The 17,358-nt window shown below is 59.7% G+C and overlaps 2 protein-coding genes across 19 annotated transcripts in view; one reads left to right on the forward strand and one right to left on the reverse strand.

Moving 5' to 3' along the window:
- MMEL1 (membrane metalloendopeptidase like 1) overlaps positions 1 to 11,191 on the forward strand; it is a 42,675-nt gene extending 31,484 nt beyond the window's left edge. For all 11 annotated transcript variants that reach the window (XM_034953648.3, XM_055099047.2, XM_055099049.2 and 8 more), the window contains 13 exons: positions 2,973 to 3,109; positions 3,463 to 3,556; positions 5,073 to 5,201; positions 5,655 to 5,753; positions 6,403 to 6,486; positions 6,869 to 6,972; positions 7,319 to 7,377; positions 7,902 to 8,021; positions 8,871 to 9,004; positions 9,117 to 9,182; positions 9,809 to 9,904; positions 10,203 to 10,279; positions 10,747 to 11,191. In XM_034953648.3, the coding sequence (XP_034809539.2) occupies positions 2,973 to 3,109; positions 3,463 to 3,556; positions 5,073 to 5,201; positions 5,655 to 5,753; positions 6,403 to 6,486; positions 6,869 to 6,972; positions 7,319 to 7,377; positions 7,902 to 8,021; positions 8,871 to 9,004; positions 9,117 to 9,182; positions 9,809 to 9,904; positions 10,203 to 10,279; positions 10,747 to 10,846 (1,299 nt within the window). In that variant the 3' untranslated portion in view covers positions 10,847 to 11,191. The remainder of the gene's footprint in view (positions 1 to 2,972; positions 3,110 to 3,462; positions 3,557 to 5,072; positions 5,202 to 5,654; positions 5,754 to 6,402; positions 6,487 to 6,868; positions 6,973 to 7,318; positions 7,378 to 7,901; positions 8,022 to 8,870; positions 9,005 to 9,116; positions 9,183 to 9,808; positions 9,905 to 10,202; positions 10,280 to 10,746) is intronic.
- PRXL2B (peroxiredoxin like 2B) lies at positions 10,372 to 15,059 on the reverse strand. Of its 8 annotated transcripts, none has more exons than XM_034953647.4 (7): positions 14,888 to 15,059; positions 14,542 to 14,746; positions 14,045 to 14,096; positions 13,384 to 13,447; positions 13,212 to 13,287; positions 12,797 to 12,883; positions 10,372 to 12,426 (listed from the first exon to the last, which is right to left on the reverse strand). In XM_034953647.4, the coding sequence occupies exons 1-7, from the start codon at positions 15,038 to 15,040 to the stop codon at positions 12,422 to 12,424; spliced, it is 642 nt and encodes a 213-aa protein (XP_034809538.1). In that variant the 5' UTR covers positions 15,041 to 15,059; the 3' UTR covers positions 10,372 to 12,421. The 8 variants fall into 8 exon arrangements, with proteins under 8 accessions (XP_034809538.1, XP_034809527.1, XP_034809536.1 ...); XM_034953636.4 differs by having other exon boundaries at positions 12,797 to 12,915; XM_034953645.4 differs by having other exon boundaries at positions 13,212 to 13,307.
- Positions 15,060 to 17,358: the final 2,299 nt, after the last annotated feature.

Raw genomic sequence — 17,358 nt, forward strand, 5'->3', positions numbered from 1 at the left:
ACGTCTGTTTGAGTCTTGCCCATTTGTTCTATCGGGCGATCTTTCTCTGATTGATTCTTGGAGTTATCTATTTTAGATGTGACTCCTTGGTCAGCTTATGTGTACAAATGTTCTCCCCACTGGGCAGCTTGCTTTTTTACTCTCATAAGGGTTTCTTTGTTTCAATGGAGGCTATTAAATGGTCCAATTTATTGGCTTAGCAAATGTGTGCAGATCTCCGTGGTTAGTATTCTTTGTGTTCTGCTAAAGAACTCTTTGCCTACCCTCAGGTTTGCTTAGGTCTACAATCTACTTTGAGTTGATTTTTTTAATGGACAGTGAGATGTAGGAATTGTTTCTTTCTTATGGATTTCCAGTCATTCAGCACCATTTATTAAAAAGAGCCCCCCGTGAGCCCCTGGTCTTGGTGCCTTCTGTGTTATAAATCAGGTGTTCCTGTGTGTCTATGCGTGGGCCCATATGTATATTTCTGGACTCTCTTCTGCCCCACTGGTCTCTTTATCTATCCAAGTGATAACCCCTACCACCATCACTCCTTCAGCTTTATAAAGTCTTGATAGTCAATAGAGTATATATTTCAACTTTGTTCTTCAAGAGTGTCTTGATAATTCTCAGTCCTTTGCATTTTCACATAAAACTTAAAATCTGCCTTCCATTTGCATACACGCACACACACACAAAAAAAAACTCTGCTAGAAATTTGATAGGGATCACTTTGAATCTCTCTATCAATTTGGGGAAGACTTTGCAATGCTGAGTCTTCCAATCCATGAACATGGTATATGCTTCCATTTATGCTTCAATTTTTCTTAATAACTTTTAAAGCTTTCAGTGTCAAGTTCTTATACATATTTTATTAGATAAATTACAGGTGTTTGGTTTTCTACTATAAATAGAATCATTTTGAAATTATCTTATTTGTTGCTGATATATGGAAATACTGACTTTGTAAATATGCAGTCTTACTCAATGCACTTATTAGTTCTGGTTATTTATTTGTAGAATAAACAAAATCATATCATTTGTAAAAAAACAACAGGGGGGTTGGGTTTTGTTTGTTTGTTTGTTTGTTTGAGACGGTCTCACTCTGTCATGCAGACTGGAGTGGAGTGGCACAGTCATGGCTCACTGCAGCCTTGACCTCTTGGGCTCAAGCCTCCTGAGTAGCTGCGACCACAGGAATACACCATGACCAAGCCTTGCCTGATTTTTTTTTTTCCCAGAAACAGGATTTCTCTATGTTGGCCAGGCTGGTCTTGAACTCCTGTGCTCAAGCAGTCCTCCCGCCCTGGCCTCCCAAAGTGCTGGGATTACAGGCATGAGCCACCGCACCTGGTCCAGTTTTATTTATTCTCTTTCAGTTCTTACTGGCTTTATTTCATGTTTGCTTTTACTGGACTGGCCAGGATTTTGAGCATAATGCTGATGTCATAATAGTAGACATTAAAAGAAAAGCACGTATATTCTTACCACTAAATTTTATGTTTGGCCAGGCATGGTGGCTCATGTCTGTAATCCCAGCACTTTGGGAGGCCGAGGCAGGTGGATCACCTGAGGTCAGGAGCTTGAGACCAGCCTGGCCAACATGGTGAAACCCTGTCTCTACTAAAAATACAAAAACTAGCTAGGTGTGTTAGCACATGCCTGTAATCTCAGCTACTAGGGAGGCTGAGGCAGCAGAATTGCTTGAACCCAGGGGTCAGAGGTTGCAGTGACCCAAGATTGCGCTGCTGCACTTGAACCTGGGCAACAAAGCGAGACTCTGTCTCAAAAATAAATTTTAAAAAAAGTTATGTTTGCTATGGAGTTGTTTTTGTTGCTGCTGCTGCTTCATACATTTCCTTTATCAGGTTATAGAATTTTCCTTCTATTTTTCTTTTTATCTTTTTTTTTTTTTTTTTTTTGAGACAAAGTCTTGCTCTGTTGCCCAGGCTGGAGCGCAGTGGAGTGATCTCAGCTCACCATAACCTCTGCCTCCCAGGTTCAAGCGATTCTCATGCCTCAGCCTCCCAAGTAGCTGGGACTACAGGCATGCGCCACCACACCCAGCTAATTTTTGCATTTTTAGTAGACACAGAGTTTCACCATGTTGGCCAGCATGGCCTTGAACTCCTGGCCTCAGGTGATCTGCCCGCCTCGACCTCCCAAAGTGTTGGGATTACAGGCGTGAGCCACTGTGGCTGACCCCTTCTATTTTTATTTGCCAAGAGTTTTTATTATGAATAGATGGCAGATTTTATCAAATGCTTTTTCTGCATCTGTTGAAATAATCATGTGACTTTCCTCCTTTATTCAGTTATTGTAGTGAATTAAAATTATTTTATTTTCAAATGTTACACCAAACTTGTATTCCTTGAATAAATCTAATTCAGCTGTGATGTATTAGCATTTTATACAAGTATGGCTAGGTTCTATTTGCTAATATTTTGCTTAGAACTTTTGTATCTATGACATAAACGAGACTGGCTTATTATTTACTCTGCTTATAATATCCTTATTTTGGTATTAAGGTTATTCTTGGCCTCATAAATCAAGTTGAAAAGCATTTTCTCATCTCTGGAAAGTTTTAATAAGATTAGCAGTTTTCCTTAAATGTCAAATAGAATCCACTGGTGAAGCCAAATGGGTCTGGAAATTTCTTTGTTGGAAAGTTTCAAATTAAATATTCCATTTATTTAACCTAGAAGACTATTCATATTTTCTATTTCTTTTTTTGTCATTTTTGCTAAGTTGTGTTTTTCTAGGAACTTGCCTGTTATACTTAGGCTTTCGCATATATCTGCATGATCGCTTGGGTTTTTACAGCTCTAGGCTCTGTAATAATGTCACCCACCTTTTCCTGATTCTGATTACCTGCACCTTCTCTCTTATTCCTTGAACATTCTTCAACAGGTGCTGGGTTTCTTAGATTCCCAGGAACTGTTTCTCCCTCTCTCTCTCTCCCTCTTTCTCCCTACTTCCTCTATCTGCAGGGATTTAACTGGACTCTGTTCATACAAACTGTGCTATCCTCTGTCAAAATCAAGCTGCTGCCAGATGAGGAAGTGGTGGTCTATGGCATCCCCTATCTGCAGAACCTTGAAAACATCATCGACACCTACTCAGCCAGGTGAGGCCCAGGGAGGGTCTCCAAAGGCCTCAGCATCTTTGCCCCTGCTCTCCCATCCTCCCCAACACAGCTTCTGCTCCCAGGAGGGGACCCTATGAAGCATCTGCCCTGAGGGGTGTGGGACATGAGGGGTTAAGCTTTAGTGGCCAGTGGAGTCTTACATTAAAAATGTGTCACATCCCAAGCACCCAGGGCAGATGGGCTGGATCTTGGAGGTGGTTGTCCTGGAGGTTTTCTCCAGCACCCATAACTCTCTGGGGTGGAACGTGCTGGCCAAGGGCCCTAAGCCATATCTCCTCCCTTGCAAAGACCTCTCACCTGTTCTCCCCTCACCCTCTACCTTCTGCCCCCAGGACCATACAGAACTACCTGGTCTGGCGCCTGGTGCTGGACCGCATTGGTAGCCTAAGCCAGAGATTCAAGGACACACGAGTCAACTACCGCAAGGTGAGCCCCTTCCCTGCCCAGAGCCTGGCCGGGCACTCATTCATTCAGGCCACGATGCTGAGCATAAGCTGTAGGCAAGCACCGAGGTCCACACCAGGGTCACAGCCATGGACGAGGCAGGGCGAGGCGCCTACCCCGGTGGGGAGTGGACCATGACAGTCAACAAGGCAGAACGTAGCTCTGCCAAAACCGCAGAGTATGATGTGGCGGGGAGGCAGGGAGGGACGAGGACAGGGAGCGCTGCTCCAGGGAGGTGACATTTGAGACCTTAAAGGCCTGAAGAGGCGGCGGGGTGATTTCCCGGGAGCAGAAACAGCCAGTGCCAGTGCAGAGGCCAGAGGCAGGAGCAGGCAGGGGCCGGACCCGTGGTCAGCAGCGGACAGGAAGGAGAAGATGGCAGGGAGGGAGGCGAGGTAACCGCGGGCCACAGCAGCCGGTTTGGATTGTACTCCCCATCTGAAAGCCGCAGGGGTGCTAAGAGCAGAGACGCGGTCTGATTTCCTGCTCCTGTAGTCACTGTGGCTGCTCCAGGGCTGGGGTGAGGGTGGAGAAAGGAACCGCAGGGAGGCCCTAGGGGGATTCTGGCTGTTCTGGGGAGAGTGACTTGAGTAGGGGGCGGGGTCAGCATGGAGGCCGATGGGGTCACCCAGGTGAGGTGACAGGCTTGGCCATGGTGCTGGCAGACAGACAGACGCAGGGGAGCTGTTGACCACAGCAGCTGAGGGATTGGGTATAGGGGCTAAGGGCAGAGGGGAGTCGGGACTCTCAAGACCTTTGTTAGAGTAATGGGAGGGACAGAGGCCCCCACTGCAATGGGGAGACTGAGGCAGAGGCAAGCTGGGGGCAAGTCAAGCCTCCTGTTGCCATGGGGGTGTAGGTCAGAGACATCTGTGCGTCAAGCATCAGGGGGGCACTGAGTCTAAGAGCTTTGGGGAGGAAGAAAGGGCTGCCTCCCTTTCCTAGAGAACAGGAAGTCCTGCAGCCCAGAAGGTGTGGCAGGACGCTGGGCAGAGTGCTCCCTGGGCTTGCCTGAGTCTGGGGCCCAGAGTCTCGTGCCCCTGTGTCCCTGGGGACAGATGAGCAGGTGTTCTCACAGTTGCTTCAACAATGGGGAGACCAGGGCCCTGGAAGCTGGTGGCTGAGAGGGACGTGGTCCCAGGCCTTGCTCTGGGGTCAGCGCCAGCCTTGTGCCTTGAGACTGGGGCTGGAGTCCTGGAGAGCAGAGTCCAGCCAGACAACCAGGACAGGGGCCGGGGAGGAACCCCCCCAACTCCTCAGGGTAAAGGCCCAGCTCTTAGTCTGCGGAAGTTCCCCAATCACAATACCATGCCCATCCTTCCCCCCGCCACAGCAGCACCCAGAGGTGAGGCTGAGATCATCCTGTGCCCCCGCTAGCCCCGGGGCACCCTGAGGCTGAGGATAGGTGGGTCTGCTCACCCCGTAAGCCCAGGGCCCCACGCCAGGCCTGGGAAGGCCTGACGTGGGGGCCCGTGGGATGATCGGGTGGCCCCGCCAGGCGCTGTTTGGCACAATGGTGGAGGAGGTGCGCTGGCGTGAATGTGTGGGCTACGTCAACAGCAACATGGAGAACGCCGTGGGCTCCCTCTACGTCAGGGAGGCGTTCCCTGGAGACAGCAAGAGCATGGTGGGCGCCCCTCATCCATGGCCCACGCGGGGCCAGCCTTCCACAGGGACACCAAGCCTCCCTGCCCTGAGACTCCCACCCCGCCCAGGCTCAGGGGCACCTGCCCCAGCTCACCAGACAGAGGGAAGCTAAGGGAAGCCGTGCCCACCCCATGCCCCTGACCCCAGCCGGCCACTGGGCCCCAGCCTGAGCCCTGCAGGTCCAGCTGGGAAAGGCACAGGTGGTACAAGTTGCCCCTGGCCCACGAGGACCCACAGCCCAGCAGGGAGGACCCTGAAGTTGGGTTGTCGTCTCATCCCCCCACCGGCCCCACACCTCACCCGAGAGGCCCACAGCTGGGCGGCCCTGGGCCTTGCCCCGGCGGGGCTCAGACCAGACCTGCCCAAAGCCCTCGAGGCTGGTCATTCGCCCTCCAGATGAGTCTGGGACACGAGGGCCATGCCCGCTTCCCAGGTCAGAGAACTCATTGACAAGGTGCGGACAGTGTTTGTGGAGACGCTGGACGAGCTGGGCTGGATGGACGAGGAGTCCAAGAAGAAGGCGCAGGAGAAGGTACGTGGCTCGCAGAGGTCGGGGCAGCCCCGACTGGATCTGGGTACGGGCAGCACCGCCCCGACAAAGCCGCCTGACGGTCCCCACGGGGAGAAGGCAGCCCCAGGAGGCGCAGACAGGACCCCACGGGGAGAAAGCAGCCCCGGGAGGCGCAGACAGGACCCCACGGGGAGAAGGCAGCCCCGGGAGGCGCAGACAGGACCACTCGCCCACTGTGGAGCTGAGGAAAAGCAGGCAGGGGCAGGAACCAGGCCTGGGACATCCCCAGCGCCCCCCATGAGCCAGCGGGGGTAGCAGTGGCCTCGGGAGCGAGGGTCAGACCCACCAGAAGCTCCTCTGGACCCAAGTGACAGACAGCAGCCGAGTGACCCCTCCAGGGCCCCTGCCCCCACCCGGACCCCTGGCGGGCTGTTGGGCTGTAGGTCAGGTGGGCGGAGCCTTCCATATTCTGTCCCCATTAAACCTCCCCAGAGCCTGCAAGGTGGGGGCCAGATCCCGGAACCCCCCAGCCCCTCACCACAGGACAGGGAGAGCACAGCCAGGATGCCCCAGGCTGACCCCTCTCACAGTGCGGCACTCACTGACCGGCCCCCGGGCTGACCCCATCCACAGTGGGGCACCCACTGACCAGTTCCTCCTCCCCACTCAGGCCATGAGCATCCGGGAGCAGATCGGGCACCCTGACTACATCCTGGAGGAGACGAACAGGCGCCTGGATGAGGAGTACTCCAATGTGCGCCCCCAACCCCAGCCCTAAACTGCCCCCCACACCGTGGACATGGGCCCTGATTGCCTGGGGGCTCCTCTGTGCCAAGCTCTGTGCCCTCCTCCCAGGCGCTAACACAGCTGTCCTCACCGTGCCCTAGGGTGGTGGCTCCAGCACTACCCTCAGTGTACAGATGGGGAAACTGAGGCCTGGAGGGACGAGGGACTTGCTCAGAGTCATGTAAATGCCCACAGCCAGGGCTGCCCCGTTCACCTGCACCCACAGCCGACTGTCCACGTGCGGACGCCTGGCAAGGCTTGAGGTCCTTCCCCAACCACCCAGGACCTCTCCCCTTGCTCCTCTGAGGGCCCGGCCCCAGCATCTGGCAGTGACTGCCCCTCTCCCGTAGCTGAACTTCTCGGAGGACCTGTACTTTGAGAACAGTCTGCAGAACCTCAAGGTGGGCGCCCAGCGGAGCCTCAGGAAGCTTCGGGAAAAGGTGGACCCAAATCTGTGAGTGGCATCGCTGGTGCAGCATGGGCGGGGGGGGCCAGGGAGTGGCCAGTAAGGCGTGCAGGGCTGCCTGCCAGGCGGGGGACTGGATGCGTGGCTGGGGTCCAGTGCCAGCTGAGGGGTGCAGTCACTGGGCCTATCTTGGACAGAGTCCCCCATCACCCTCTGCTTTCTGGGGCCCAAGTCGCCTCCTCCTCAGGGACCCCAGGAAGGAACCAGATCTTGGGATAGGCCTGGGCCCTTGCTCTGGTGTGGCCAGGGTAGGCCCTGGTCCATCAAGGCAGAGAGAGCCCAGAGGGAGGGTCCCCGGAGAGGCGGCTCCCAGAGACCGGCTTGTCTATCACAGCTGGATCATCGGGGCGGCGGTGGTCAATGCGTTCTACTCCCCAAACCGAAACCAGATTGGTAAGTTCCTCCCCCTCCCTGCCTGCCCAGGCCCTTTGGTGCCAGAGTTGAAGGGGTGGCTTGCAGCCCCCTGCCCATCCCTTCCTCCTGGGGGCACCCCAGCCTGTTCTCGGAACATTCTCCTATGTCACCCCTTGCTGCCCCCGTGGGGAACACTCGCTCCCGTGCCCATGAGCAGCTTGGGGAGGGACTTGGCAGGCAGCCCAGAGCCTTTCCTGCAGGCAGAACAGGATGGTGGGAGGAGGCCGGACTGAGGTCCTGGGTCTGCCAGGCAGCCCAAAGCCTTTCCTGCAGGCAGAACAGGATGGTGGGAGGAGGCCGGACTGAGGTCCTGGGTCTGCCAGGCACGAGCCTGCCCAGCCTCTGAACCTCCGTGTCTTCATCTGTAAATTGAGGGAATCCTGACCTCTGCCTCCCGGTCTGTGGGATCAAGTGTCAGAACCCCTGGCAGCGCCATCCCTGAGCCTGGCACACAGGAGATGTGTCCACTCACAGCTTATTCTTTGTCCCGCCCTTGGGGACAGTATTCCCTGCCGGGATCCTCCAGCCCCCCTTCTTCAGCAAGGAGCAGCCACAGGCCTTGAACTTTGGAGGCATTGGGATGGTGATCGGGCACGAGATCACGCACGGCTTTGACGACAATGGTAAGCGGCCGCCCCTCCAATCACACACGCCCTCCCCTCTCCGCGGAGAAGCAGCCAGGAAGGGGCCTGGGGGCGCTCCATTCAACCCCTTCACGGTTTCAGTGGGGACACCGAGGCCAGGTCCTCAGGGAGCTGTGGGGGCAGAGCAGGCTTTGAATGCCAGGCTGGGGCCCTGTCTGGGGGCACTGACTCCCAGCATGGAGGAGGGGACCCAGGGACTCCAGCCCATGACCCTGACTCCACGTGGCACTGGGCACTTCCCTCCCACGGCCTGTGACATGGGGACGACAACACTGCCCAACACAGCAGTGAAGCCCAGATCCCAGCCTGGGAGACTCTCCAGATGGCCGGCATCCTCTACCAGGGGGGGTGTGCCACCCTCACCATGGCCATGCTGACCTCCGCCCCTTGGTGGGGACCGCCCTGCCTGGGACAGGGGCCCCAGCTGGTTTTCCCCTGTGGCTCGGCCATCGGGACCTTCCGTGGGCAGCCCTTGTCCCCAGGGACCAGGTACTCCTCTCACCTGGGACTTAGAGTTTGGGCATCCCAGGAGGAGCCCTTAAACCATGATGCCTCCAAGACCACAGGACCCAGGTGCTAGGCCCTAGCCTCAGGGGGTGGCATGGGAGACCACTGAAGCCCTCCTTCTCTGGGGGCTGTGTAGCCCCAGACAGCTGCTGCCCCTTGGAGCCCGCGATGCTCTTCCAGGCTCAGCCTACTCAGACTGTGGGCTCTCCGTACTGGGGCTCGCTGCAGGAGGGGCAGGAGCGGCCAGGCACAGTGGCTGCCGTGGGGCCGGGCACAGTGCAGCCAGGGGCATGTGGGCAGCCCTCCTCTGCCCCTGCCCAGGCCGGAACTTCGACAAGAATGGCAACATGATGGATTGGTGGAGTAACTTCTCCACCCAGCACTTCCGGGAGCAGTCGGAGTGCATGATCTACCAGTACGGCAACTACTCCTGGGACCTGGCGGATGAACAGAACGTGAGCGCTGCCACCAGCACCGAGGCTGCGGGGGGACCGGAGCCCCAGCCCTGGCCCTGAGGGAGAGGGAAGTCAGGGCCGGGGCTGCCCCAATCCTGTCTCCTGTGCGCAGGTGAACGGATTCAACACCCTTGGGGAAAACATTGCTGACAACGGAGGGGTGCGGCAAGCCTATAAGGTGGGGCCTGGCAGGGGAGGGGGCATCAGCGCGGCAGGGGAGGGGGCGTCAGCGTGGCAGGGGAGGGGGTGCCAGTGCATCAGGGGAGGGGGTGCCAGTGCATCAGGGGAGGGGGCGCCAGCACGGCAGGAGAGGGGGCATCAGCGCGGCAGGGGAGGGGGCATCAGCGCGTCAGGGGAGGGGGCACCAGCACGGCAGGGGAGGGGGCGTCAGCATGGCAGGGGAGGGGGCGCCAGTGCATCAGGGGAGGGGGCATCAGCGCGGCAGGGGAGGGGGTGCCAGCACGGCAGGGGAGGGGGCATCAGCATGGCAGGGGAGGGGGGGCATCAGCGCTGCAGGGGAGGGGGGCACCAGTGCATCAGGGGAGGGGGCATCAGGGGCTCATTCAGGACAGGTGCCATGCGGTGGGCTGTCTGGCCAGGGATCCCCCCCGAGAGCCCAGCTCAGGAGTCCCTGAGTGACTGAGGTGGTGAGCGCTCATCCATGGGGTGTGCGAAGGGCCCTTGCAGCAGCAGGACCCCCACAGGGGTAGGTCCTGGAGCCAGACCTCTGCTCTGCCCTGAGATCTGAGGGTTCTGGAGTCCAGGCTGGCAGGCCTGAGCTCAGCTCCTGTCCGGTGCCTGCAGGCCTACCTCAAGTGGATGGCAGAGGGTGGCAAGGACCAGCAGCTGCCCGGCCTGGATCTCACCCATGAGCAGCTCTTCTTCATCAACTATGCCCAGGTGGCAGCCGCAGTCCTGGTCCCACCATCCCCATGCTTCCCCACTCATCTCTGGAGGGCCCACTCTGGAGCACCTCCAGGGACCAGAGCCCAGCATGGAAGGCCCCTTGGGGGAAAAGCATGAGGGGCAGGGGGCGGGAGCTGGACAGGATTTCAATGCTGATGGGAGGAGGGGAGCACCTGCTGACTCCCCTCACCCCACCCTAGAAGGGGCAGCCTGGGGATAGTGGAGACCCTCCCCCACCCCTCCTGGCCACCCCACCACACCACCTGTAGCCACGCCCCCAACATGCCCACAGGTGTGGTGCGGGTCCTACCGGCCCGAGTTCGCCGTCCAATCCATCAAGACAGATGTCCACAGTCCCCTGAAGTACAGGCAAGTCTCCCATGCTCACAACCCCCTTGCCACCCACAACCCCCTCGCCCCCACCCCAGTGGCCTGTAAAAGAAGAAAGCACAAAAAGTGGCTCAACAGAGACAGGTTTATTTTGGGAATAAACCTGAGAGGGGCTTCTGGCCGATTTCGGTCAGGGACATTCTCTTACAGACTAAGGGCATTTAAGGGTTTAGGAAGGGGGAGCCTACCGCAGGCTGCGAATGTTTCTGTGTGAAGGAGAGTTTTATTGCAGAGTTGGAATATCTCTGGCTGGAGGGGAGGTTATTCTCAGGATTGGCATGTTTCTGGTCAGATGGGGGTTTATCTCATGGTTGAAATGTTTCTGCTCATACTGACATGAGCCATTAGGCTGATGTTTTGGGCTGGTTTTTAATCACGTAGAACTTAAAATGGCCATGTTTGTCCAAGATGGCAATGTTCCTGCTGTCACACCCACCCACCCACAGGGTACTGGGGTCGCTGCAGAACCTGGCCGCCTTCGCAGACACGTTCCACTGTGCCCGGGGCACCCCCATGCACCCCAAGGAGCGATGCCGCGTGTGGTAGCCAAGGCCCTGCCGCGCTGTGCGGCCCACGCCCACCCGCTGCTCGGAGGCATCTGTGCGAAGGTGCAGCTAGCGGCGACCCAGTGTACGTCCCGCCCCGGCCAACCATGCCAAGCCTGCCTGCCAGGCCTCTGCGCCTGGCCTAGGGTGCAGCCACCTGCCTGACACCCAGGGATGAGCAGTGTCCAGTGCAGTACCTGGACCGGAGCCCCCCTCCACAGACACCTGCGGGGCTCAGTGCCCCCGTCACAGCTCTATAGAGACAATCAACTGTGTCCTGCCCACCCTCCAAGGTGCATTGTCTTCCAGTATCTACAGCTTCAGAATTGAGCTAAGTAAAGGCTTCAAAGAAATCAGAGGCCTTGCTTGTCTGGGAGGGACCAGGGTGGGCAAACAGGTAGCAGTGGCCTTGGGCAAAACAGCTGCCTGGGGGTGGGAGAGAGTGACGCTGGGAGCTGATGGGGAGGGAGCCAGTTCCAGTCAAGTCTCCTAGGGTCCAATGCTAGGGCCAGCAGTGACCAGGATGCCCCCAAGTGCCCGCCCCCAGGGACCACACGTTCAGATGCGGGGAGCCCCACTGGGGCACCAGGGGACCCAGAGAGCTGCAGCTGGGAACCTGAAATTTTAGCTTTGTGTAACTGAAAGCCAGAGGAGGGGCTGAATGCAAAGGGACGCAGTGGGTCACCTGCTATGCATTTTTAAATGGCCACTGCAAGGGTGGCATTGGGGGCAGGAAGGGAGCCGGGAGACCCACAGGAACCCACAGTGGTCCCCAGGTCTGGACTAGGGAGTGCAGAGAGGGCTGCAGTTGTCATCGGCCTGCATGGGAGGGGAGGGCCTGAGCAGGTAGTCTGACCTGGGAGGTAAGGGGCTCTGCTCTGGGCCTGTTAGGGTCCCCAGGGAAAGGTGGCCAAGAAGCTGGACACACCTAATTAGACTAAGACCCTCCCGGGCCTGCCGCCCCAAAGGCCATACCCAGCAGGTGCAAACAATGATTCTGACATCAGTAAAGGGCCTTGGGGCAGGCTGGCCCATCACCTGAGAGTCTCCAGGGCCCACCCACCCCACCAGGTGGAATCAAGCCCATCTCTGCCCTGAAAACCCAACTCTCCTGAGTGGCCCCCACCAGACACGGGCACTGACCCCGACCCTGCTGGAGCTGACCCCACGCTCCTCTCCTGACGTGGGCTGGGGTCTGTTGCCTTTGAAGGGAGTGACAGGGCAGTGAGGTTACCATCCCCAGTGCCCCACAGGCCAAAGGCCCAAGGTCTCCAGAGAAAGTCGCAGAGCAGGAAGATGACACCTGGGACTCACAGCTACCCTGCCCGCCCTGAGGGCCCAACAGTGAGCAAGGCGGGGGCTGTGGAGGATGCAGGGCTCGGAGCCTGCGAAGCAGTGCGTGGTCAGGAACTGCAGTTTTAATGGCTCGTTGCTGCCGGCGGATCAGGAGAGGTTCGGCATCCCGACCCAGCACCTCTGGAACAGTTCTTCCAAGTGGACTTCCAGCACACCTAGGGCAGCAGACGCCACCCAGATCCTCGGAGGCCAGGGCCTTCGCCTCCCTCACACCTCTCTGTCACACTGTGGGGACAGCAGGGTCCCATGGGGCCGCTGGACACTGGATCAGACAAATGCCTGAGAGGGCCCCCTTGGACAATCCCCAGCCCTCCCGAGGCTGAGAGGACACGCCTGTCTGCCCGCCGCCCCATGTGTCGCCCCCACCTCTGAGGACAGCCCCAAGGTGCCTGTCCATCCAGCCATGCTGCCCTTCAGCCCCTCTCAGCCTGCCCCACTCTGCAAGTGGGGTCACAGTGGCATCCACATCCCAGGGCACAATTGGCATGATGCCCACGGCGCTGTGGCTCAGCTCCCAGCCAAGCCGAGTGCTCCTCCCAGGGGACCTGGGGGCAGGGCGTGGGTTGGCAGGAAGTGCCCCCAAGGCCCAGCTCACCTGAGGCGGGTCGCTGGCACAGACCTCCGCAGAGATGCCCAGGACCTGCAGGATGTGCTCCTTGGGGACGTAGTCGCCTGGAGACTTCTGGACGAAATGCAGCAGCACTTTATCACCACCTGTAGCAGCGGGCAGGCAGTCACGGCACCCCGGAGGCCGCCTGCACCTCACAGCCACGTACCAGGAGGAGGGAGGGTAGGGCAGCCCTGGCCAGCCATATCCCCCACCCGGCTACCCAGATGAGTGAGCTGTTCTGCCACAGCCCCACTCAGCCCAGCAGACACGCAGAACCAGGCCACATTGTGGCGGAGGGGCTGTGATGAGATTGACAAGCCAGAGAGAGGGCCTGGGCTGGGCCACCAAGTTCAGCAAGGCCCTCCTTGAGGCAGTGGCCGAGGCCCCTCCCTCGACCCACCTTTGCTGACCACCAGCAGCCCTCCGCTCTGCAGCAGGTCCCCAGACAAGTTCCCCTGGATGCCAACAGCCTTGGCCTGTCAGGAGTGGGCACAGCCTGAGTCAATCCTAGAGGAAAGGCTCCTGGGAGCTCCCACCACCCCCCGGCCTGTACACCCTTGACCCACACAAACCTTGGCAGCCACATCACGCACAGGCTTCCCCAGAGCTGCTGGGAGGATGCTCAGGCTGTTGTACCTGCGAAGACACCAGGTCGCTTGGCCAGACTCCGGAGAAGCCTGGGTCCAGAGCCTGCTCCAGTGTCCATGAGACCAGTTCCTAGGTCAGGCCCCACCCCACCCACCCGCCTCACCAGGGCTCAGAGATGGCACAGGCGACCAGATCAGTAGCCAGCCCAGCCCACCGGCAGGTTGGACACCGAGCCCAGTGGCTGCTAGCCGAGGGCCCACAGAGGGTGCAGGGAGCATGCATGGGGCCCCAGGCTGGGTGTGCCCAGGGATCTGGCTCAGCTGGCAACTGCCAAGCAAAGGAAGCAGCCTGTGGCACAGACACCAGAAAGCTAGGATGGCCCCTGATGGGGCACGAGGCTCCACCCCACGAGGTGGTCTGGACACCGAGAGTAAGCCCCGGACGAGGTGGCTCATTACAGTCACCCAGCACCCAAGAGAAGGCCTGGCAGAAGGGCTGGTCAACAGTGCCACCAGAGCCGCCTTGCCCAGGAAGGCCCGAGTGGACAGCACCACAGCGGGCAGCAGGGAGAGGAGGTGGCAGGGAGCGGTGGGCACCCCTGGGCCCCCCACCCCACGCTACCCAAGGGTGCCCGCCCCCACTCACCGCTTGAAGCCTAGTTCCTTGTAAAGCTGCTTGCTCTCATCCAGGTAGAGCTCTGGAAAGCGGAAGCCACATGTGTGTGCCCCAGGCGCAGAACCAGCCCCCAACCCACTCACCACCAAGAATCGCCCTCCTCCTTCCGACCCTCTGTGCCTCTGCCCACCCTCCGTGCTCAGCCCACCCCCGCAGGGCCGGGAGGGGTAAAACGGGGCTGAGTGTCCCCCCTCCCCTCAGAAGAGGGGCTGAGTCCCAGAGGCAACAGGTGGAGCCGGCGGGGCAGAGCTCGTCCAGACTCTGCTGCTGGGCCCAGGTCTGTGCAGGGCACCACCCAGCCACCAGCTGCGGGGCGGGGAGGCAGGGAGAGATGAGGGACGCTGACCCGTGGGCATATCAAGGCCGCTCCAGCAGACAGAAGGGCCGGGGTTGGGCAAGAAAGGGCCCCGAACGCCCTGAGCTTAGGGAAGGGTATCTGCGCCGCCGCGGCGGGGAACAGGACGCACCTCCCTCGAAGTAGTCGCCGTCCAGGAACTCCTGCAGACCCAGGGCCTCGGGCCCTACGCCCACCAGGCGCACGCCGTGCTGGTCCAGGAGTCCAGCAAGGCTGCTGAGGTCCTGGGCGATCCAGCGGCACACCACGCACCCGAAGCGCCGCAGCCCGGCCACCACGCACGCGCGCTCCCGCCACAGGCTCCGCAGCTCCACGGCCTGCCGGGCGGCTGGGTCATGGGCGCGCCCCGTTGCCCCCAGCCCCGCCCCAGCCCCGCGGCCCCCACCACCCCATCGCTGCCAGGACGCCCGGGCAAGAGCCAGGGACGCGCCCACCGCCCTGCGTCCACCCGGCCTCACCTCCCCGGTCACTGCATGCTTCAGGATGCACGCGCCCACGCGGGCAAGGTCCACCGTGCTCATGGCGGCCGCTGCCAGCCCTGGTTCCCGGCTCCCTGACTCCCGGTTCCCCGCTCCCGGCTCCTCGCTCCTGGATCCCCGCTCCCGGCTCATAGAGCCAGCCCCAAGCCCCGCCCCGAGATGCCCCGGTCCCGCCTCTCTCGCTGCCGCCGAGGCCCCGCCCCTTCGGGCTCGTCTCCGCCCCGGGCCCGCCCCCAAGATGGCCGCAGCGCGCCCCGGCCACGCCTCTGGCCACGCCCCCGACCGCGCCCCGAGCCCTGCTCCGCCCCCTCGGATTCGCCCCTAGTCCCGCCTTGTTTCCCCTCCTACTCCAGGCCAAGCCTCGAGATCGCGGCGCCAAATCCCGGGTCCGCGTGCTTGGGTCCCTCCCGCCTCCTCAATCCGGGCCTTGCGGGACAGTTGCTGTCCCGCGTCCCGGTCCCGCCCCTAGCCCCGCCTTTCCGTTGGGCCGCCGACTTGGACCACGTCGGCCATTGGCGCAGCAGGCGGAGCTGGGCGGTGCGGCCCTCGGTGCGCGGTGCGCCTGTGCGGAATGCGGCGGGAGGCGGGCAGCCGGCTCGGGGTGGTCCCGGGGGGCGCCGGGGAGCGGCTGGGTACGGTGGGCCCAGGGGTGGTCCAGGGAGCGGCGGGGGTCTCCCTGCGGCCTCGCGCGAGACTGGGCTGGACTCAGGGTTGAGGGGAGAGGGTGAGCGCAGGGGTCGCGGGCATAGGGGACCGCGGGCCGGGGTCTCCCGCGGGGCGGGGATCCCAGCAGTGGGATGGGGGGGGTGGTGTGAGGGCTTAGCCTTTCCACGTGGCCTGGTTTTCGCTTGAAAATCCCCGCAAATGCGGCAGCATCTCAATTATACATGGACGCGATGTCTTTAATCATAAAATACTGTTCATATCGTGCCGGTTGCATATCAGCTTTTAACTCGCCAAACCTTGGGGCGAAATAGACCCCGGGGAGATAAGCACAGCTCCCAGAAGTGCACTGCGGGTCAGGTGCCTGGCAGATGCGTCCTGTTCCTCCCCGACTGCAGCCCTGTGATAGCTTTTGTCACCGAGTTGGGGTGAGGGCCGGGTCACAGCTTCACCCGGCCTGTGCTCCCACCTGGGCGGGCCCAGCCTGGCAGAGTCTGTGCTGCTGGCACGGGTCCTCACTCCCCAGGCCCCAGGACAGCTCCAGGGGCCTGGGCGGGCTGGAGAAGGAAGGGGGAGCCCCCACACTGTATTCCAAATAAAGGGAGGCCCGGGGGGGGGTGCTGCTGCTTCGCCTGTGCCCTCGCCCGGGGGTGGTGAAGGTCCAGACTGGGAAACGGAAGTCGTTACTATGTCAGAAAGGGCAAAAAGCAAAACGAGGAAGGGGAAGCACGAGGAGGGAGAAGCTGTGGCAGCTCCAGAGCCCAGGAGTGCAGCCCCCAGAGACCAGGGCTACCCCTCTACCGTCTCGGGCTGTGCAGGAGGGGCCTTCTACCCTCTGGAGTTGTGCAGGAGGGGGCCCCTCTACCATCTGGGGCTGGGCAGGAAGGGCCCCCCCCCCCACCGTCTCAGGCTGTGCAGGAGGGGGCCCCTCTACTGTCTCGGGCTGTGCAGGAGGGGGCCCCTCTATCTTCTGGGGCTGTGCTGGAGGGGGCCCCTCCACTGTCTCAGGCTGTGCAGGAGAGGGCCCCTCTGCCGTCTGGGGCTGTGCAAGCAGTGAGCAAGCTGCCGCCTCCTTGGGAGCTGGGATCCCAGACGGGATTCAGCCATTTTCAGAGACGTTCCCAGAAACGAGAATGCGAGATCAATTCCTCGCCTGGCATCTCGCACCAGCGCCATCGCTGCAGGAGCCTCACTGGAAGCCAACGGGCAGAGGAGAGTGGGAAAGGAGCTTGCAGCCTCCCAGCTCCAGTGATGCAGAGCAGAAGGTGGCTGGGAGGCTGAGAAGCCGTAAGAAAATAGCAGGGCCAGCCCATGTGGCCGCTTAGATACATGCTATGTGTGTGTTTGCATATATGTAGGGGCTGAAAAACTCCACCTCCATCCTTTTGAGGTCCTGGCTGGGCCCAAGAGTTAAATCAAGATAAGACAGATCATCATGCCAGTGTATTTGATCCAAGTTGGATGTGGCTTGGGAGCCCTCCTAAGGAAATGAAGACCCAGTGAAGCAGACTCAGTCACTCGTGTGCTGAGTTGGACAGAGAACAGTGAGGTTTGAGGAAGCAGCTAGATGATGTGGGGGGCTGAAAAGGTGAGAGGCATTTTATCAAGGACTGTACAGCATTTGCTGGGTCTCAGCTTCTCATCCTTGAGGATCAGAGCTTCCTAGTGTAGGGAGAGCATCTTTCACCTGGGAATTTCATCTTCTGCTTTTAAGAAACACAAGAGAGATCAGAATGATCTTTTTGCACCTGTTATTGTTTTAACTGCCTTTAATTCCTAATAGTGAC

The sequence above is a fragment of the Pan paniscus genome, chromosome 1 (genome assembly GCF_029289425.2).
Source record: "Pan paniscus chromosome 1, NHGRI_mPanPan1-v2.0_pri, whole genome shotgun sequence".
Taxonomy (NCBI): domain Eukaryota; kingdom Metazoa; phylum Chordata; class Mammalia; order Primates; family Hominidae; genus Pan; species Pan paniscus.

Bases quoted from the DNA above. Each gene is read 5' to 3' on its own strand.
- PRXL2B (XM_034953610.3), bottom strand. From the start codon at position 15,040: ATGAGCCGGGAGCGGGGATCCAGGAGCGAGGAGCCGGGAGCGGGGAAC. The intron at 14,747-14,887 runs GTGAGGCCGGGT...GCCGCCCGGCAG, and splicing joins AGCATGCAGTGACCGGGGAG to GCCGTGGAGCTGCGGAGCCT. The intron at 13,308-13,383 runs GTTTGTGTGGGT...GGATTGACTCAG, and splicing joins TGCGTGATGTGGCTGCCAAG to GCTGTGCCCACTCCTGACAG.